Source organism: Pelophylax lessonae (genome assembly GCF_965119305.1).
Source record: "Pelophylax lessonae genome assembly, chromosome: 4".
Classification (NCBI taxonomy): Eukaryota; Metazoa; Chordata; class Amphibia; order Anura; family Ranidae; genus Pelophylax; species Pelophylax lessonae.
In genome coordinates this window covers 500,144,531-500,166,983 of record NC_138771.1, presented here as the reverse complement: position 1 = coordinate 500,166,983, position 22,453 = coordinate 500,144,531, and the positions used below count along the sequence as shown (strand labels likewise).

Below are 22,453 nucleotides of genomic sequence, written 5' to 3'. Positions count from 1 at the left end.
TGGTTTTGTCGGTTCTACAGAAACCTCCCTTTGAAAACATCAGGGAGATTCCCTTGCTTACTTTATCCCAGAAGGTGGCCTTCTTGGTGGCTATTACTTCTGCTCGCAGGGTGTCAGAACTGGCTGCATTATCATGCCAGTCCCCATACCTAGTGATTCATAGGGATAAGGTAGTACTTCATCCTAAGCCATCTTTTCTTCCTAAGGTGGTTTCAGATTTTCATCTGAATGAAGATATTGTACTACCTTCCTTGTGTCCTCAGCCCAAGCATCATCGGGAACATGCGTTGCATTCCTTAGATGTGGTTCGGGCAATCAGGGTATACCTGAAAGCTACGGAATCATTCCGTAAGACGGATTCACTTTTTGTGATCACGGATGGCCCCAGAAAGGGTTTGCCTGCATCTGCCGCGACCATTGCCAAATGGATTAGACAGACGGTGGTACAGGCTTATTCTATTAAGGGTCAGAGTCCTCCGTTCCCTGTTAGGGCGCACTCCACTCGAGCGCTCAGTACTTCCTGGGCCTTTCGCCATCAGGCGTCAGTGGTCCAGGTATGTAAGGCGGCCACCTGGTCGTCGGTACATACCTTTACAAAATTCTATAAAATTGATGTGACGGCATCGGCGGATGCCTCATTTGGCCGCAAGGTTTTGCAGGCCGCAATTTGAGGAGACCAGTGGTCTACCTCGAGGGTTTTTTCTGTTTGAAAAAAAAAAAAAAATTTTTTTCTCTTTTTTGTTGAGTCTCATCATTAAGGATGAGCATTGTAAACTTCTAGTTGGCACCGGTTGGGCCTTCTTGATTGGGATTTGATTTTCATTTTCCCACCCCTCATTTGTGATACTGCTCTGGGACGTCCCGAAGGTGCTGTATCACCGAGGACTACGTCTGTCAATGAGCGCTAGAGAAAAATGGATTTTTGTAAAATCTTACCGTAAAATCCTTTTCTCTTAGCTCATTGACAGACGTAGTCCCCGCCCCTCTGTTTTTTGAGTTGGGTTGGGTTAAAATCTCTAAAGACTGCTTTTTCACATAACTGATTTGCTGAGGCAGAGAGAGAGAGGATATACCCTCTGGGACTGCCCCTAGGGTGTGGCCAGAGCTTTTTAATTTCCTGTCTAGTCCTGCTCCTGTGGAGGCAACATAACCCGAAGGTGCTGTATCACCGAGGACTACGTCTGTCAATGAGCTAAGAGAAAAGGATTTTACGGTAAGATTTTACAAAAATCTATATATATATATATATATATATATATATACATTTCTATTTTAAACTGAATGGTTCACACTTCACTTAAGGCTGACAGTTGTAGGGCTTCTGCTGAGTCCCTAAATTAGGAATAAAATGCATGGCACAGCGGCAAATGATACAATTCATATCTAGTCTTTTCTAACTGCAGTTCCATTAGTGTCCTATTACATGCACTGATTTTAAGATTAAATTGATTGTAAAGTCTCGTTTTTTTTTTTTTTTCCTTTAAAAATAGCAAACATGTTATACTTACCTGCTCTGTTGCAGTGGATTTGCACAGAGCAGCCTGGATCCTCCTCTTCTCAGATCCCTCTTCTGTGCTCCTGGCCCCTCCCTCCTGTTCAGTGCCTCCACAGCAAACAACTTGCTACCGGGGCGCCCAACCCGAGTCACAGCTCCCTGTGACCATTTAGACATAGAGCTCTGACCTGCTCCAGCCCCTTCTATCTCCTGATTGGCTAGCCGACTGTGAATGACAGCAGTGGCAGCCCATGGCACCGCTGCTGTGTTTTAGCCAATCAGGAGGGAAAATCTTGGATGGCTGAGACACTCGTGGACATCGCTGAACAGAGAGGAACCTCGGGTAAGTGTTAGGGGGGCTGAAGGGGACTGCTGCACACAGAAGGTTTTTTTAATCTTAATGCAAAGAATGCATTAAGGTAAAAAACCTTCTGACTTTACAATTCCTTTAAGCGGATGACTAGACAGCATAGAAAGGTAAGGCAGAGTAAACCCTTGTGTGCAGAAGCAGAGGGAAGGCTTCTAAGAGAACTTTACTGTAATCAGGGCAACTGTAGTCTTGGTGTAGAGTGGGTAGAAAAAATATATTGCAAAGGAGACACAGATAGCTGCAAGCTAGCTAGATGGTGGCTATGATAATCATTACTTGACTATGATGTATTGTTAAACATACCTATTCCTTGTGTGCTTGCAGGTCCGATGAGGAAGATGATTTGGAAGAAGAGCATGTGACCAAGGTTAGTAAGCAGTTGCAGATCACATTGGGCCTCAAATGTCAGACAGGTCATGTTGTACACTACAATTAGTCAGCTGTAAAGTACTTCCTTTTAGTCTCCAACCTGCACTGGAAATGAAGCTGCAGTCATATTGGCTACCAACAGGAAGACCCTGTCCGCTCAGACATGTTTGGTACATTGAAAATGACCCATCTGAGCTTATTTAGTAAGTCCATGCGGAGCGAGAACCTGCGGTAGAAAGTGTTGTGACCCTAAGCAACAAGATATATTTACTGTCAGAATACTGATTGAGATCTGATAAATTTACTGTCAGAATACTGATTGAGATCTGACTATTACCACATTGCGTATTTTTGTAATTTTAAATAGCACAGCAGAGCTGAGTCATATCCCAGAGCAACTAAAATGAGTGCATCTGGTATAAATAACAAGGATACTAATTGGAAGCCTTTTGGGGATAGAACATTAAAAACTGCTTTAAAGATATGTACAAGCAAGTAGAAAGTGGAAAATTGTTTTAAAGTTTGTCTAAAACAGTGGTTCTCAACTTTTGTAAAACCAGGAACTGGTAAAATCTACAACTAGAGTACAATGCCTCATGTTTTTTTGCAATTGATTCCACACAGTTTTTTCAATTTTCTTTAATTCTCCCTTATCATTTTTCTCCTTTTTATATATTTTATTTACTTCTCCTTATTTTGAAGTTGCCTGCTGCTGTTTCTCTTCTGCTTTTATACAATGGCTGCTGCCATAATAAGGGACAACGATCCATTCACTTGGCGCTGTATCTACTCTCAATAACCTGCATCCTGCTTAGCCTTGCAGACTAGCCAACACATTATAAACAAGCAGTGCTAGGACTGTTCTAGCAGTAGCTGTCAAGCAGTGTCTCAGGGTATGGAAGAATTCCATGTGAACACAGAGAAAGAACCATGGGCTCCTGGCAGTTGTGAAGCTACGGCCCAGCAGGAAAAAGGCTGCAGCCTGGGGGTTGAGAACAATTGGTCTAAAGCGGGACTATGCAAACTGTGGCCCTCCAGCTGTTGCAGAACTACAAGTCCCATGAGGCATAGCAAGACTCTGACAGCCACAAGCAAGACACCTTGAGGCAGAGGCATGATGGGACTTGTAGTTTTGCAACAGCTGGAGGGCCACAGTTTACATAACCCTGGTCTAAAGCAAAACTTTAAGTTGTGGATGTAGTGTGGAAAGATTAGAACCTCTGTCAGGGTTTTATTGCTGTCTAAAATACTACATTTTGGGTTGTCACCAGATCGACACTAGAGGGGAAATCTTCCAATCAGGACGCCGATTCTGGTGAAAAATATGTTTCTACTGCTCCCCAGTTTTTCTGTTTAGGAGACAATGTTTTTACTGCTTCACATGCTTTACATGTTTCTACTGCTCCCCAGTTTTTGGTTTTTCTGTTAAGGAGACAATATTTTTAGTGGGCAAGAGAGGGTAGATTTTCAACAGGGACACAGACAGCAATAAAAAAACCCTTCTTCTTTTTTTTTTTGTAGAGAAGAGGAAGACTAGAACCTCCCTCAGCTATATATTTCGGTCTGTGATTTTTTTTTTTGTTCGACTCCCTAACCCCTCCCTATCTAGTGATAACATTGTCACCAGAGCAGGAAGTCAGGTCAGATCTCCCCATCAAGGCCACAGACAGCAGTAAAAATCCAAACACAGGTTTTTACCTTCCTCACTCTACTCTAAACTAAGAGGTTAAAAAAGTTTTTTTTTGGGGGGGGGGGGTCTTAAATTGTAAGCTATAATAAAAATTGACATCAATACATAATAGTTACAGAGAAATCGTAAGAATACTGCATTTCTGCAATTTCAAATCTTAAATGTTGTGGAGTGAGGCTACCAGAAGCCAATGTGTAGCTATAGCCAAAGCAGTTATTTTGGTTTTGACTAGGGTGGATAATGGGTATTGTCACATGTCTGCATTGCACTTGGGTAGTCTGACGGATTTTTATATTTTTTTTCTGCACAGATTTATTACTGCAGTCGCACCCATTCTCAGCTTTCCCAGTTTGTCCACGAGCTTCAGAAAAGCCCCTTTGGAAAGGAGACCAGGCTGGTTTCTCTGGGGTCTCGCCAGGTACATTTGTGTGATTTTCTAAATCTGTACTCTTCCCTTGATTGTAAGTATTAAGGGGTTAAAAAAAACTATAAATGCAATCTTTATATTAAAGGATATGTTTACTTTTTAGAAAAAAATAATACACGCACATTTTTTTTTGCAGGTTATTGTATGCTCTGGAGTCTGTAAAGCATTGACCAGTGATCAGCAGATCGCTGGTGCCGTGCAGGTCTCCAGCAGATCTGCCAGTGTATCTGTGTGGCTGTACATCCCACATGGGCAAGCAAATACACTGACAGGAAGAATCAAGGAACTACCACGGTGCTCCACAGCGCCGTGATAGTTAATTGAGAACTACAAGCCGAAAGCCGCAAAGGTTGTCGGGGATTGTAGTTCATTCACAAACTCCGCCCACACGGCCATGCTGTTTTCAAAAAGTGACAGCTAGTACGGGGAACTTCTCCTCCCTACTTCTGTCACAGGGAGTGTGGCGATTGGGCAGAGGCTGCAGCATTGGGAACATGTTACGTGTTCCACCCTAAAAACGGGTGGAACATGTAACATGTTCCAATATGTGAATTTATCCTTTAAAGCGGGAATCAGCAACCTGTAGATCGCAGACAGGTCAGTGGTAGATCACAGTCTGGGCTTGCTGACCCACCATCCCAGAGCATCAAACAGAGTGCAGTGCAGAGGAACTACTTGTAAAGTTGGAGCTGTAGTAGGGAGCAAGAGCTGCATAAGCTGATGCCTCTTCTGTAGAGCTGGTTCCTGTTCAATGCAGAGTGATACCAACTGCACTCCACCTCTTATCCCGCTAGCAGTCTCCAGGGTGGAGTCAGCAGCAGGAAAGAAGAGATCTTCAGGTCAGTGGGCATAGTAGTTTAGGGCTGCTTTCACACTGTGTTGTAGTTTACCCACATGGCGGGTGCAGTGCAGTGTATCAGTAGCTTTTCTGCGCTTAGCTATAGATTTCTATTCTATCCTGCTGATTTACCACCTTTACATGTGAACGAGCCCTAAGGGTGCTGCTGCCGAATGCAACTAAGGGCTCATTCACAAGTGCAGCAGGCACTGCTGCTCTTCTGAAAAGCGATCTGAGGGTGTGTTGACAGGTGGTGAGGAGCACGCAATTGCGGGGATAAGACAATAATAAATCGGGTGTGAGGAGGCGACAGTGGGTGACACTGTGCCCTGTGATCTTTGACTTCCCCTCTGTTGTTCAGGTAGATCTCCACCTCTTTAAGGTTGCCTACCCCTGCTTTAAAGCGTATCACTTTAAGGTGTCTGTGCTATCTGCCAGGATATACTGTAAATGCTAAGGTATGTTCCTGTCACTCATTGGAACTGTAGAAGTGGTCTGGATAAGCTATGTAATCTCTTCAACAACGTCCAGCAGAATGTGACAAACCACTTCTAGCTTTACCATGACCTTTCAAAAATGAGAACATTTTCTCTCATTTATTCTCAGAATGATATGTGCAATACTCCTTATAATTTATACTTTCAGGGTGTTATCACTTTGTTTCTTTTTTATATATGTTTGCTTAGTCTTTTGCAGAGCTATCAAGGCTGAAGTGAGCAACTGACAGGTTGTCTCCATGAGAATGAAAAAAAAAAAACCCAGTAAAGTTTAGCTACTAAGGACATTGTGTTTTGTAGGTTGAGGTTTGTTGATGAAACTTATAAAGTGCTGACAGTTTCGGTGAGACAGAGTGATGGATCTCCCTGTGAAACTCCCGCCTGGCACATTTTTACATAATGTCCCCATTCTGGGCAGGATGTGCAGAGATGGGGCTTTGGCTCAGTACAAAAGTCCCATTTGGCATTGCTGCTCCATCGCCAGCAAATATCACCTCCCCTGTAATATATGCAATGGTGCACACAGCTCTATTAATAGCTATACTCTTAAATTGAATGCTCTGAGCATCCGAGGACAAAAAAATATTTTGTTTGAAGGAGAAGCAGAGGTTAGATTTTCTGCAGGATGGAAAATGAACAGGTTGTTTTTGTCAGAGTATAGCACATGGTGAGGGGATTAATGAGGAACTCCGGTCACAAGAATAAAACCGACTTTTTTTTTTTTGTATAGTGATTGAAAGCTTTTTTTTCAGGGCATATTACTAAAGCAGTAAATCTGACATTTACCAAACATTCTTTGCGAGTGAAATTTAAAAAGCCATGACTGATTCACTATCTGTGAATGTTTGTTAAAATTCAAATCCACTGCTTTATAAATCTGCCCCTAAAAGTGGCAGTCAAAGAAAAATCATAATCTCAGGAACTCTGTAAACTTTCACAGTATCTCACAAAAGTGAGTCCACCCCTCACATATTTGTAAATAATTTATTATATCTTTTGATGTGACAACACTGAAGAAATGACACTTTGCTACAATGTAAAGTAGTGAGTGTACAGCTTGTTCGACATTGTAAATTTGCTGTCCCCTCAAAATAACTCAACACACAGCCATTAATGTCCAAACTACTGGCACCAAAAGTGAGTACACCCCTAAGTGAAAATGTCCAAAGTGTCAATATTTTGTGTGGCCACCATTATTTTCCAGCACTGCCTTAACCCTCCTTGGCATGGAGTTCCCCAGAGCTTCACAGGTTGCCACTGGAGTCCTCTCCCACTCCTCCATGATGACATCACAGAGCTGGGGGATGTTAGAGACCTTGCGCTCCTCCACCTTCCGTTTGAGGATGCCCCACAGATGCTCAATAGGGTTTAGGTCTGTAGACCTGCTTGGCCAGTCCATCACCTTTACCCTTCTTTAGCAAGGCAGTGGTTGTCTTGGAGGTGCGTTTGGGGTTATGTTGGAATACTGCCCTGCAGCCCAGTCTCCGAAGGGAGGGGATCATGCTCTGCTTCATTATGTCACAGTACATGTTGGCATTCATGGTTTCCTCAATGAACTGTAGCTCCTCAGTGCCGGCAGCACTCATGCAGCCCCAGACCATGACACTCCCACCACCATGCTTTACTGTAGGCAAGACACACTTGTCTTTGTACTCCTCACCTGGTTGCTGCCACACACGCTTGACACCATCTGAATCAAATAACTTTATCTTGGTCTCATCAGACCACAGGACATGGTTCCAGTAATCCATGTCTTTAGTCTGCTTGTCTTCAGCAAACTGTTTGCAGGCTTTCTTGTGCATCATCTTTAGAAGAGGCTTCCTTCTGGGACGACAACCATGCAGACCAATTTGATGCAGTGTGCGACATATGGTCTGAGCATTGACAGGCTGAACCTTCATCCCTTCAACCTCTGCAGCAATGCTGACAGCACTCATACGTCTATTTCCCAAAGATTACCTCTGGATATGATTCTGAGCACATGCACTCACCCTCTTTGGTCGACCATGACAAGGCCTGTTCTGAGTAGAACCTGTCCTGTTAAACCACTGTATGGTCCTGGCCACCATTCTGCAGCTCAGTTTCAGGGTCTTGGCAATCCTCTTATAGCCTAGGCCATCTTTATGTAGAGCAACAATTCTTTTATTCAGATCCTCAGAGTTCTTTGCCATGAGGTGCCATGTTGAACTTCCAGTGAGCAGTAGGAGAGAGTGAGAGTGATAACACCAAATTTAACACACCTGCTCCCCATTCACACCTTGTAACACTAACGAGTCACATGACACCAGGGAGGGAAAATGGCTAATTGGGCCAAATTTGGACATTTTCACTTAGGGGTGCATTCACTTTTGTTGCCAGCGGTTTAGACATTAATGGCTGTGTGTTGAGTTATTTTGAGGGGACAGCAAATTTGCACTGTTATACAAGCTGTACACTCACTACTTTACATTGTAGCAAAGGGTCATTTCTTCAGTGATGTCACATGAAAAGTTATAATAAAATATTTACAAAAATGTGACGGTGTACTAATTTTTGTGAGATACTGTATGTTACCTTTATAGTCCTAAAGACATATGGATTGCTCCTACCTTGCTAAAGCAAACTGGGATTTTAATTGTTACATGTGGTCACATTGACTGATGGCCTGTCCTAACCTCACCCTTGCAGTCTTCTGGCAGTCTTTGGCATCAAGAGATTTCAAATTATATAGGACCAGTCTACACCCAGCCTGGCAACTAGTGCCTTTATTTAAAGATTAATAATCCAGGAGACAATGCAGCAGGGCAGCCACGCAGCACAGGCCAAAGAAGCTAGTGTTGGAGATCAACTTAGTAGCAGTGTCCACTACAGTGCTTATTCGTTTCTAAAAGGGAATAGCACAGCAGGGGAGATTGCTGTACTAACATTGGTTTGATCGAAAAAAAAAAAAATCTAGTGGTGTGTATGAGGCTTTAGACTTCGCTTCTTGCTGAACCTAACCATGGTTAGGATAGGCTGTCACTGATTGTCGGCAAGTCCATGCCAGGCCCTCATATCATACCATATTGTTTTTTGTTTTTGTTTTGCGATTTTTTTTATAAACCATTTGTACACAACAAATGCAAAATATCAGAGAACATCCTGTTTCAGCAAATAAGCATAAAGTAAACGTGATTACAGAGAATCACATTCTGCAGTGATCGTATCCTATGAAATATGTCAAATATGTCACAATAATGTACGGAAAACCCATCAGGACCAGGGGCTTTTCCTGTGGGGGTGGACTTCAGTGCCAGCTGAAATTCAGCTTTGGTGAAATCCTCCTCCAAGGCGGAAAACAACGGTGCAGGGAGCATCGGAAGGTTAGATGAAGTAAGATAGGTGTTAATTCTGTCACGTTTGGAAGCAGTGGAAACATGAGAGACCTCCTCGGACATGATAAAGAGCCGAATAATATTCCCGAAATACTTTAGCAATGTCTGGGGTTGAGTGAACCAAGGAACCCGCCCACGTCTTAATCTTCGATATAAAGGAAGCGGAATATTTAGATTGTAGGGAGCGTGCAAGTTGCCTACCAGGTTTATCCCCCCCATTCATAAATGAATTTGTGCACATGTTTCTTCATATCTAGATCCAGAAGCGAGCGGAGCTCCCCCTGTTTACGTTCCAACGCTTCGAGGTGTTGAATATGTAAGGAAAGTTTATGTTGACGTTCCAGTGCCTTAATCTCTAAGAGAAGGTGGTCCATTTGTTGGGTCCGTTCCCTCTTCCTCCTAGCCCCCAATTCTATGAGTACTCCCCGTGTGGTAGCTTTATGAGCTTCCCATACTAAAGCAGAGGGAGTATCTGCTATAAGGTTTTCAGAAAAGAACTGTACAAGGGACGAGGATCTAAACGCCACATCTACTGGATCCGCCAGGAGTGAGTCATTTAAGCACCATTGGGGGGACCGGTTAGGGAGTGAGGGAAGTGCCAATGTAATCAATACTGGGGTGTGATCTGAAATGGAAAAATGGCCTATAGAAGTTGACCATACCAGGGGGAGATAATGATGGTTAAGGAAAATAGCATCAATTCGGGAATATGAATTATGCTTCTTTGAAAAATATGAGTAATCTCGCATCTTAGGGTTTAAAAGACGCCAGACATCCATCAGTTGGAGATCATGCAGTCTTTTTTTAATAAAGGCCAATCGTTTAAACTAAATATTAGAACGACCCTGTGATGTGTCAATAATTGGATCCAACGACATATTAATGTCTCCCGCCAAAACCAAAACGCCCTTCGCAGGGCAGTTTAGAAAGAACATTCGACATAAAGGTTGGTTGGTTTACATTTGGACAGTAGATATTCGCAAAGGTGGAGGTGCCAATAGACCCCCTCAGAAATAAATACCTACCATTATCATCAGCTAACATTTCTTCCAACTGAAAGGGTACATCCCTATTGAAGCCTATGGCCACCCCTATGGCTTTATTAGTATCTGAGAGACCATAGTACCATTTCGGAAGTAAGTAAGGTGGGTTTCCTGTAAAAAAGTCACCGAACATCGGGATTACTGAAGTTCCCGCATAACCAGGTGTCGTTTGGTAGCAAAATTTAGACCCCTAAAATTATATGAGAGTACCTTCAGGGTGGCCATAACAACAATGAGAGATGTAACATCTCAGCAAGAAATGAATTAACCCCGACGCCAGGGAGGTAGGAAGGAGAGGAAAGGGAAAAGAAATAATAAGGAAAAAAAAAATGAAACTATAATCAACAAATGCATAGTAGAAAACGGAAAAATACAAAAAATCACGTACAAACCAGTACATGCAATAGTCCCGGCGGGGTGGACCAGGCCAAATCACCGACCAAACTCCCAATGCAAGACAAATATGGGAGTGTCGTGGTGGGTGAGGCAACCTGGGTGACCCCGCAAGGGCATGGGCGTAAGGCCCCGGCATGGTGAAAAAAAAAAAGGGGGGAAAAACCCCAAGCAGCTGCAGCTGGAGCAAACAGAGCCCCCTGCGGCTCACGGCAGTAAATAACTCAATATATCATATGCAACACATATATATTAAAAAATAAGGATGAAAATAAATGCATAATACACGAGCAATGTCACCCTTTTAAGAACTCAAGAATAGAGGAAAAGTATCGAGCCTCTATCGTGACAGATACGAACATGACAAGTGAAGTGATATAACCCAAGAGGGAACAGACAGAACAGTCAGCCATTTTTCTGGGATGAGCCAGGGAGGGAAGAATGCGTCTTCTTAGACGTGGTCTTCCTCCAATGCGCTTCGAGTTGAGCTTGAAAGGAAGGAATAGAATCGTGCCATCCCGGCAAATCTGGGATTTGTAATTGAAGATCCTGATATGCATCTAAGAATTTTATATATATGGAAAATGATTATTTATTATTCACTACCATTGTTGTTAGGATGGAAAATGCCTTTCGCAATGTAGATATGTATATCTTGCTTCATTAGCAAATTACTGCACCATTGCTGATACGATTGAAAATGTTTTCTTTTTGTAATGTAGATAAGCATATCTTGTTTCATTGACAAACCACTCTGCATCTCCTCGAACTTGCACCTGGCACGGTAAGCCCCTGCCACCCTCCAGTGACAGGGGCTTCACTGAGATGGGAAGGAGGTTGTCTAAGATCTTTTTTCCCCCTTTACCCGCCGGACACGGCGGGCTGTTTCCCTGATCTCGTCATCCCGTGTCAGCGGCTGCACTGTCAGGACCGGCTCGTACTGCGCGCGCATCACCCAGGCGCATGCGCAGTACGAAGCACCCGAGCCACTGACGGAAAAAGCCGACCAAGCGCGGCACCTTGGGCGCATGCGCGAGCGTCTTTATAAGGCCGGGGAGCCGGCGTCTCTCCTCACTTCCCTCTTGCTGAGGGAACAGGACGGACGTGGAGCTGCAAGCCGTGAAAGGATCCTACTTTTACTCTTTCTTCCTATACCTCCCCCAAATGTAAGTGTTCATCTTGCAATCCTTGAAGTCACAAAATAAAAATATTTTGTATCCACAATCATTGTTGCTTAAGTCAATTTATGGACATACACCATGGTATTTTCAGAACGGGGTAATAGCTCATCCTTGAGTGAAATAGCGGAAGAGACACCTCCCCTTCGTCCTCATTCAAACTCTGCATTTGTAAGTGTTTTGAATTCGGACATTATACATATATAAATCACTGATTTGGGAGATACCCTATAATCTATAATCTATACATATATATATATTATATATTATTTCAGAAATTATCTGAGACATCACTGGAACTTTGAGTGGAGACTCATATATGAACACTTTCTAACTTTTGGTAGGTGAGAAATAATAACGGTAATAATTACCCTTATTATACTATTTATACTATATATACTCTATTTACAACAATCCAATATATCCTTTCAGACTGTGGCATCTTACGGCTCCTTGTTGCAGGTTGGAGGAGGCAGAGAGTTTTTTCCGTTTGGTTTGCAGAAACAGGATGGAAAAATAAGTATGTACTTTCCAGTACTTCGATATACCCATAATTATATGCATATTTCCAAATGGAAATATTAATATTATTATTCATATTGTTTCAGCTGGGTGACAGAAACCTTTGAAAAAGGCTGATATAGCCGAAACGCGTCAGGATACTATGGATGAAACTCTGTAATATATTTTTCCTGATTCACTCGGGACGCACAGAGACAAGAATCCATATGAACTGTCACAATTACCACATGTGTCACTGATTCACTTAGAATCGCCTTTCTATCTTTATCACATTGGGCCTATACCCAACACTAATGCTCACATATTGAGATACCATTTATACCATTATCCTTGTTTTCACAAGATTGTTTAATAAATCTGGAATTTTATATAATTTTATTTTTTTTTTTTATTTTTACCTCCATTATTATCTTCTGAATTGCATAGTACTTGCCCATAAAGTCCCATTACCTTGGCGTGAGACACCAAAAAACCCCCTTGATTCCCTCTTCCTCCTAGCCCCCAATTCTATGAGTACTCCCCGTGTGGTAGCTTTATGAGCTTCCCATACTAAAGCAGAGGGAGTATCTGCTATAAGGTTTTCAGAAAAGAACTGTACAAGGGACGAGGATCTTAAGCACCATTGGGGGGACCGGTTAGGGAGTGAGGGAAGTGCCAATGTAATCAATACTGGGGTGTGATCTGAAATGGAAAAATGGCCTATAGAAGTTGACCATACCAGGGGGAGATAATGATGGTTAAGGAAAATAGCATCAATTCGGGAATATGAATTATGCTTCTTTGAAAAATACGAGTAATCTCGCGTCTTAGGGTTTAAAAGACGCCAGACATCCATCAGTTGGAGATCATGCAGTCTTTTTTTAATAAAGGCCAATCGTTTAAACTAAATATTAGAACGACCCTGTGATGTGTCAATAATTGGATCCAACGACATATTAATGTCTCCCGCCAAAACCAAAACGCCCTTCGCAGGGCAATTTAGAAAGAACATTCGACATAAAGGTTGGTTGGTTTACATTTGGACAGTAGATATTCGCAAAGGTGCAGGTGGAGGTGCCAATAGACCCCCTCAGAAATAAATACCTACCATTATCAGCTAACATTTCTTCCAACTGAAAGGGTACATCCCTATTGAAGCCTATGGCCACCCCTATGGCTTTATTAGTATCTGAGAGACCATAGTACCATTTCGGAAGTAAGTAAGGTGGGTTTCCTGTAAAAAAGCCACCGAACATCGGGATTACTGAAGTTCCCGCATAACCAGGTGTCGTTTGGTAGCAAAATTTAGACCCCTAAAATTATATGAGAGTACATTCAGGGAGGCCATAACAACAATGAGAGATGTAACATCTCAGCAAGAAATGAATTAACCCCGACGCCAGGGAGGTAGGAAGGAGAGGAAAGGGAAAAGAAATAATAAGGAAAAAAAAAATGAAACTATAATCAACAAATGCATAGTAGAAAACGGGAAAATACAAAAAATCACGTACAAACCAGTACATGCAATAGTCCTGGCGGGGTGGACCAGGACCAGGCAGCGTGGAAGACTTGCCATTCCGTGTAGCGATTAAACAGGACGGGAATCCCCATTTATAGGTGGCATTATTCACCTTAAGATCTTCCAGTAAGGGTTTTAGGGCCCTTCTACGGTCCAAAGTTTCTTTGGAGAGGTCGGGATAAATGTGGAGAGTTACCCCATCAGAGTCTATTGGGGGAGTATTGCGCAGTTTAGCCATAATGCTATTTTTATGTTCAAAATAGTGCAGACAACATATCACATCCCTCGGGAGGTCAGAAGAGAGATTGCGAGGCCGTAATGCACGGTGGATCCTATCAAACTGCAAAGGCTCAGTCGCGGACCTCCCCAGTATAGTATTGAAATTACCTTGCGCTGTGATAGATAGATCCTCATCTCTCGTTGCCTCTGGCAACCCCCGGAAGCGCAAGTTATTGCGTCGGTTCCTATTTTCAAGGTCCTCCAGCTTATATAAAGTGGCCATGTGGTCAATGGCCATTTTGGTGATAGTATGCTGCAGCTCTTTAAGGGCCTCCTCCTGAGAATCGTGGCGTTTCTCAGATTCCTCCACTCTCACCAGGATATGAGACATATCTGATCTCACGGCCCCCAGATCTTTTTTAATGGATTTCTCCATACTATGGAACATCCCCGCTATTTTCCTTTTCAGGTCTCTCATAAGGGAGGGCATATCAAAGCCGGTGGGTGAGCCTGGGTCTCCCATCAAGTCAGAGCAGATGGAGGAAGCCAACGAGCTCCCGCTTGGCGTGGCTGTAGGAAGGGAGGGAGACCTGCTAGGTATGCGTGCAGGGCCGTGCTTACCAGCTATGCCCGGATCTTTGGCCAGGAACTTCTTGATGTTGCCGGAGGAGGGCAGCGATTTTAGCGTTGCTTGCTTGCTTCCCGGACCTCTTGGCAGTCGAAGAACGAGTTTTAATAGCTTTTGAAGGCATTGCTCGTAGGTACTAGCCGCGGCCGGGATGGGACTCTGCTTAGCTCTGCTTAGCTGCAGCTACTCGGCGCCATGCGGAAATCACACCCCTCCATTAGAGCTTACTGAGCTATATGAATATATAATATAATACCAAAGTGCAGCGCTGAAAAAATATTTATGAATAAATATATGAAAAGTATAAGTAGTGTCCCAATAAATAAGAACAGTCCCACATAAATAGTGCAGAATAAAGATAAATCCACATGCAGGTTATTCCAAAGATGGAATTCTTTTCCGTGACACCAAGGGTAAGTGTAAGGAAGGGACACCTCTGTGCTCAAGTGTAATAAGCAGCTTACCGAAGTTCCGTGGCTGCTCAAATGAATGAGTCAGCCTCTCCCGGCTTATAATCGAAACCAATATGATCAGAAGTTAGACCCAAATATTTCAAAGCTCCGTGGTTGCTTTCCAAAAAAAGAGGAATCGCCTCTCCAGATGGGTGGTAAAATCAATATGATTGGAGGATGTCAGGCTTGATACTCCTTAGTAAACTCCATCAACCATAAATGCATATGTGAAGAAGAAGAACAGAAGCCCATAGCGTGATCCCGTATAAACTTAGGCAATATTTATTTAAAAAAAATTACTCACAATTTTACAGATGATAATCAGGCATATCAAAAGGCTGAACATAGGGTAAAGGTGCGGCGTCCCGCCAATTTCCCAGGCAGCAAACAATAATTCACAGAAAGGCCGGCTACTTCCAGGGGGCGTGTGGACGTTGCGTCTGGAGTCGCCAACGTTTCGTCATCAAAAGACGTCGCCCACGGAACTTCGGTAAGTTGCTTATTAACTTGAGCACAGAGGTGTCCCTTCCTTACACTTACCCTTGGTGTCACGGAAAAGAATTCCATCTTTGGAATAACCTGCATGTGGATTTATCTTTATTCTGCACTATTTATATGGGACTGTTCTTATTTATTGGGACACTACTTATACTTTTCATATATTTATTCATAAATATTTTTTTAGCGCTGCACTTTGGTATTATATTGTCTATTTGAGTCACTGTTAGTTGATTTTGTGCATAGCTGCTTATATTGTATTGGTTTCTTCACTTATCACATTGTCACATTAGCGCGGAAATTTCTCTATATTATATATGAATATATACTTTTCAAAGTCAAATGACTTGCCATTTGACCATGTGATCTTTACTGAAAGGGAGGAATATTCACTAAATTTACAGCTTTAACATAAAATGTGACATTATTCTCTGCCTTGGACAGCAGCTGACAGGAAGTGAAGTTAGTGAACTGAAAGCTCAAGACACTGACTAAAAGGTCTGTATTGCAGAAAAATGCCAGGTGTTCCGTGAGAAAAACCTACCCTCGTCACTTCCGGTGCACGGCAGTGTGTGTAACGCAACCGGTTACATTAAAACAGCTGCGCTGCAATATGAGTCATCTCCGCTCCTGTCCCTGTCACTTCCCTGATCTCAGCTAGTAAATATAAAAGCAGCGGCGGCTGTATGAAAAGATAAATCACGGAGCCTAGAGCCGCTTTTATATTTACTAGCCAAGATCAGGGTAGTGACAGGGACAGGAGCGGAGATGACTCATATTGTAGTACAGCTGTTTTAATGTAACCGCCGCGTGGGTAGGTTTTTTTCACGGACACCGTGATCATTTCATACTAGTGCGCATGCGCACTAGTCAGCTCCTCAACTCTTCCATTGCGTATCCGGGGCTGTGAGCATGCGCACTGCTGCGCTGCTCAGCTGTTCCTGGCCGGAAGTGACGAGGGTAGGTTTTTCTCACGGGGTAGGTAATTCTAACGTTACACCTACCGCTATACAAACTAAGCAGAATTGTTAACACTTCAAATATAAATAAACAAACTAAAACTAATAAAAAAAAATAAATAAAAAAATGTGACATTATTAAGAATATACTCTTTAAAGAGAAGATGTTGTGACAGCCATCAGCTGCCCCTGCCAAGGTTCTCCTCCAGTAGCAGGGGCTGCATTGCTTTTGTATCCCATGACAGCTAGTCATGTGACCACAGACCTGGGCTGTTACCTCTCACAGACGGGGCTCCTTTTCTGCATTGGAACCTTCCATTGCCTAAAGTCCAGGGTCTGCTAGTTTGTGGGCAGACAAGTCATTGTGCATGATGCAGGAGGGGTATGTTCTGCCCTGGAACTAGCATTGCTTTTGGGAGTTGTACATTGACTGCTTTCAGTGCTGATCAAGATACTTGTTTATAACAGGTAATGGTTGTCTTGACAAGGTCGAGTTGGGGGGCGCGGCCACGGCATGAGTGTGTGAGGACGTGTTCCAGAGGAGCTCCATGAAACCTGCTTGATCATTCACACCCGCAGCAGCTTTACAGGGGAGATTCCGGCATACTGGTATGCCCCCCAAGCTGAGGACGTCCCTGCAGCCACAGCAGACCCCTCAGAGGCGTTCCGGCTCCCTGTACATGTATTTTACAGAGACCCGCCAGGGCCCTGCAGGATCATCCAAGATAGCGCCAGGTGAGCGCACTCATGGTGCACGTGCAGCCTCCCCCATCCTTTCGCCACAACTACCGCTCCCATAGCTTCCTCTCCCCACCTCACCCGCTTGCTCGGACAGCCAAGACAGACACTCTGATGTGGGAGAGGTCCTTGGGGATAAAGACATGCACTCCAATATTTTATCCCTCCCCACTTAGGCTGACCTGGAGCTGTTTGCATACAGAGAAGGTAGAGAAGGCCCTGCAACAGGACATAGATGTCCCCCCAGGCTGATATTGCTCACATTGGGGGAAGAGTTGAAGCCCTGAATTCGCAATAGGAGGATGTCACCCCCACTTTGCAGGCTCTTGCTGAGAGATACAAAACACAGGATTAACGGATTAACTCTTTACTAGACCAGATGGATGATTTTCAAAATAGAAGCCACAGAGTAACATTCCCATCAGGGGCTACTGTGTCTCGGGATATAGTCCCCACCTTGCAAGGTTTCTTTAGGAAGATCCTCGGCTGTGAGGCACCTGAGCACAATAAAATTAATCGTGCCCATAGAGAACCCTACAAATACTCCCTTAAGTAACGCATCATGTTTCATGTCAGGGGTGTCCATCATGTGGACTTTTTTCCGGATCTCTCCAGAAGCACCTTGATTCAACGCCACACTCTTAAGCTGCTGTTGGAGGCCTTACAAGATGCAAAGCTGATCTACAGAGGGGGCTTTCCTTTCAACCTGTCAGTCACTAAGGGTGGCCTACAATTTACCTTATGGAGGAAAGATGACCTACCCCAGTTCCTGAAATGTCTTGGCTTGCCTTCCATTGACATTCCAGATTGGCGTTCTTCCCTGGAGATCCTACTTCACTCTTGTCCGCAGCTGTGGCGCCCTGCACAACGCAGGGGCCAAAATAGGTCCCCGAGATGGTCCCTCTCGCTCAGTCTCACATCCCCCCCAATGGGTATCCTAAGCGGCTCCCTCTGACATTTCTGACTTTCATAGTTCACCTTCGGGTTCTCACCCACCCCCCCTTATTTGCTGCTGTGGTAAATTGCTTAGAACAGTTAGGGTACATGTGTGTACCTTCCCTGTGACGGATCCCCCACTGGGCTCGCACCTGATGATGTGCCACCCACCTCCAATAGGTCAACTCCTTGGAGTTACGTCCCCTAATTGGGACCTCATGCTTTTCGCTAGCCTCCTCTCTTATCTTTGCTAGTTTGCTGAGTTTAGATCCCCAACTAGCAGTGTTTGGGTATTGTGGTATGCCCCTTTGACATTTTATTCATTGGGTTATTACAGTTTTCCAGGTTTTTACTCATGTTCTTTGTTTCAGCACTCATTGCCCTATGCATCAGTCTACTGCAGGTCTCTCTCCACCTAAGATGGGGGGCTTGGTTGCCTCCCAAGTTTTCTGGTGGATAGCATCACTTTAGAGCAGTGTTTCTCAACTCCGGTCCTCAGGGCACACTAACAGGCCAGGTTTGCAAGAAAGCTAAAATGCATCACAGGTGATATACTGTAATTTTCTGCTCAGTGATTGCAGTATTCTAGTCTGCATCTCCCCAAAGTAATACTTAAAATCTGGCCTGTTAGTGTGCCCTGGGGATCGGAGTTGAGAAACACTGCTTTAGAGCACACTAGAGGCTCGGGTTAAGGCTTCCTCTCCTGTCCATTTCCCATCTGCAATGGAACGTTTCCCATCCCCCCTCATTTTTGCCCTTACCCTCGAGCCCCTGCTTAATAAAATACGCTTGAATCCCGATATTAAAGGGGTTTTGTGTGGGGCTAATAGAACACAAGGCTGTCTGCTTATGCAGACAACGTCTTGGTCTACGTTTCTGATCCTTTAATCTCTCTCTAACATCATGGCAGAGCTTCAGGGCTTTAAGTCGCTCTTGATTTTAAAATGAATTCTATTAAATCATAAATTCTGCTTCTGATTATACCTCAGGGTTTGCATACACAGCTGCAATCCTCATTCTCTTTCAACTGTTGTCATAGCTCCCTGAAGTACCTGGGGGTCCATCTTCCTTCCCATTGCTCCCAGGTTTACACCTGTAGCTATGCCCCGCTGCTTTCTTCCATACAAGCTGATATACAAAGTTGGGACCGTACGGCCTCCTGGATGGGCCGAGTCAGTGTCTTAAAAATTAATCTGTTGCCCCGTATTCTTTTTTACTAGCAAATGGTGCCCACCTCTTTACCCAGCTCCTACTTCTTGACCCTCAACAATCTGTTCTTGAAATATATCTGGCATGGGCAAAGCCCACGTTTGGTTCTTCGAATCTTGTAACGCGGATGGGAGGCATGGGTGTGCCTGTCATTCGCAAATATTATGAGGAGATTGCTCGGCAATGGATATTGAACTGGCACCATAATAAGTCCACTAAATTATGGGTTCCACTGGAAAAATTCTTGGCTGGCCGTAACCCTTGGCTCCCACAGGAGCATAGAGGGCTATCTGAATTTACCTCTCCCACTACCACCCATGCCCTAAAATTATGGGATGCTTTAAATGATTTGAGATAGCTAGCCCCTCCAGTCCCCCCTCTTGCTCCCTTTTTCGCTTCTGGGCGGCTGATGGGGAAGTCGGATGTGGCAGATTTGTACAAAACCAGTGACTGCTACCCTTGACTACCCTAAGAGAACAATATGGTCGCATTCCTCTAGACAACTGGCACTACAGGCAGCTATATATATTTATTTATTTGTACTACAGGCAGCTACAACATTTTATTCGTAGTCTGCCTCAGTCTATCCGCTACTGCTCCTCCTTACCTTCCACACTCCATCTCTGTTTTATATGGGATGTTGCAATATTTTAAAAACATTGGTTTTAAATTACTCACCCGCTGGTATAGGGTTCCCTCTAAGCTAGGTAGAATTTTTACCCAGCTTTGTCAGATGCTTGCTGGCGGAAGTATGGGCACCGGGGGAAACATTCCCGCACATTTGGTGGAAATGCCCCAGTCTTCAACCCTACTGGCAAGACATTAGATCCCAAATTAAATAAATCTTGGACATTGACTTGCCTGACTCCCAGGTTGGAGCTTTTGCTTAATGCTCCTCCATCCCTCTCAGCCATTACCACAAGTCTGTGTTGCCTCACCTTCTAAATGCGGCTTCCTGTATTCTGGAAGAATTCCCAAATTCCTTGCTGGACGGATTGGATTCACCTAATAAACAATATAATGGCAACATGTAAGGATCGTCACAATAAGCTTTATAGTATCTGAGCCACATGGATTCATTACACTGGGAAAACCCTACCAGGATCTCAAACAGCTCCATCTAACCCACCTACTACACCTAAAACATGTCACAACTATCTAAGGCATTTGACCTCAAAGGGAGGTTGACTAAGACCGACTAGACAGGATCCTCCGAGATCTTTCCTGCATAACTGAAAGTATTTTACAGTAGAGTGCTATTTTGTTACTATCCTTTTTCTCCCCCTTTTCCCCTGCCCTCCCTTTCTCACCTCTCTCCCTCCTTGTACTTTCTCCCACTGCTATTTTTTCTTATGTCCAAGTTATGGGTACTGAGTCACCATCGGTTCTGAGACACGTGGGTTTACTTGGGGCAGTATATTGCTGTTAGTTTTCATCTGTTACAGCATTAGTTATGTTGCTCTCTCTGCCTTAATACCCTCTTTGTTGGATAGTTTACTGGACTTTATTATGTGTTTCATGACCGCTGCCTATTGGGACTTGAATTATTCCTCTACATGCTCCATTTTTGTTTTATGATTTGGTTTACAAAATGATGAAAATATAAATAAAGATTACATAGAAAAGGTGGAGTTTTTGTTTTCCAGTGTAAAAGGGACATGATGTCAAGCGTAAATGAGTCATTACAGAGTAAATCCTTTAAAACAAATATGCAGACATTTTTCATCTACCTTTGTTGTGTCTACAGAACGCATGTGTCAATGATGAGGTTCGGCGCTTGGGTACGGTACAGCTGATCAACGATCGCTGCATGGAGATGCAGAAAAATAAGCATGGTAGGTGGTGTTCCATTACCAATAAATCAATAGGCTGATTACAAGTACACATAGACATTCGCTACCGCCATTGCTTTTTAAATTCTTTATTCAAGAAAAAAAAAAACAATCCAGAAAGAATGCGCAATGTATTACAATCATGTCAAACAATACATTATGAAGTATTAGTACAGAGTAGGGTCAATACCCACATTTCTTAACTGTAAGTTGTATCATCCGTCTGACTGTGTTAAGTAACAAAGCTGTGCAAATATCAGGACTGGGTGGACAGAGACACAAATCCTTTGATGGGTAAAACAGAAACCTTCATATAAGCTCTTCATCTTTGTTTAGTTGTTTGCATGACATCTTGCTTTAAAGTAGAACCATTGGCAAAACATTTTTTCTTTTTCATTCATTGACGGACACAGCTCCTAATTTCCATAACCATTGGGTTATAGTGCCCCCTACAGGAGTAGGACACTAGGCAGAAAAAAAGTCTGACTACGTCTATGGGCAGTCCCAAAGGGTATTCTCCCTCTCCATGCTATAGGTACTCATTTTTTTTCTGCCTAGTCAGGGGTAAGGACCTAGTTCCTTTCTGGTATCTCTGCACCTGAAATTTTTTTTCTTTTCAGATAGAATTTTTTCTCCTGGTTTTTTCCTGTGAGATCTACAGTCAACTGCTGGACTGGGCGACGGGCTGGATAATCTAGATCCAGTGGTCACCCCAGTCTGGCCAGTGAGCGTGCGTAGACCTCAGCTCCACTCTAGGTCGGCCGCAACATAGCAACATAGATCCCTCCTGGGTACCTGGGAGCCTCGTGGTGCTGCCATTTTGCTGTAGCCTGTGTTCTCTATGCATGGCGGCCATGTTTGTGTAGTCCGGTGGCCATTTTGTGGTGATATGCCATTGAAAATATCGGCAGGCCATGACAGTGGAGCCCTGTGGTTGGCAATTTCGGCAGTGGGAGCCCCTCCCCATCCCCTGGTGCTGACTTCTGGATCTTTTCACTTCCTGATCGCCGCTTGTGGAGTGCAGATTATCCTGGTGGCTGCAGGTGCCTATTTTTGCTGGGTGGTGAGTCTGGTCCTCTCCCTCTCTGCTGAGGATCGCTTGGTGCTTTGTGCCTGGTGACCGGGTGGTTCTGCCAGCGCGGTGGGGGTTGTCCCTTTGCAGTGTTTTACACTTTTTGTGGGGTTCCCCTGGTGACTTATGGAGTCTTTGGAGCACATCTCCCGACCTGATTCCTTCTCTGAGGCTGCGGGGCCCTTCGGGTCCCAACCATCCATTGATGCACTGACAGCAGTCCTGGAGCCCTTTGTG

General features: G+C 43.9%; 1 protein-coding gene across 2 annotated transcripts in view; it reads left to right on the top strand.

The window, feature by feature from the left end:
* DDX11 (DEAD/H-box helicase 11) overlaps positions 1 to 22,453 on the top strand; it is a 224,026-nt gene that overhangs the window by 60,316 nt on the left and 141,257 nt on the right. For both annotated transcript variants that reach the window (XM_082257212.1, XM_082257211.1), the window contains exons 5-7: positions 2,190 to 2,232; positions 4,235 to 4,342; positions 21,060 to 21,147. In XM_082257212.1, coding sequence (XP_082113338.1) covers positions 2,190 to 2,232; positions 4,235 to 4,342; positions 21,060 to 21,147 — 239 coding nt within the window. The remainder of the gene's footprint in view (positions 1 to 2,189; positions 2,233 to 4,234; positions 4,343 to 21,059; positions 21,148 to 22,453) is intronic.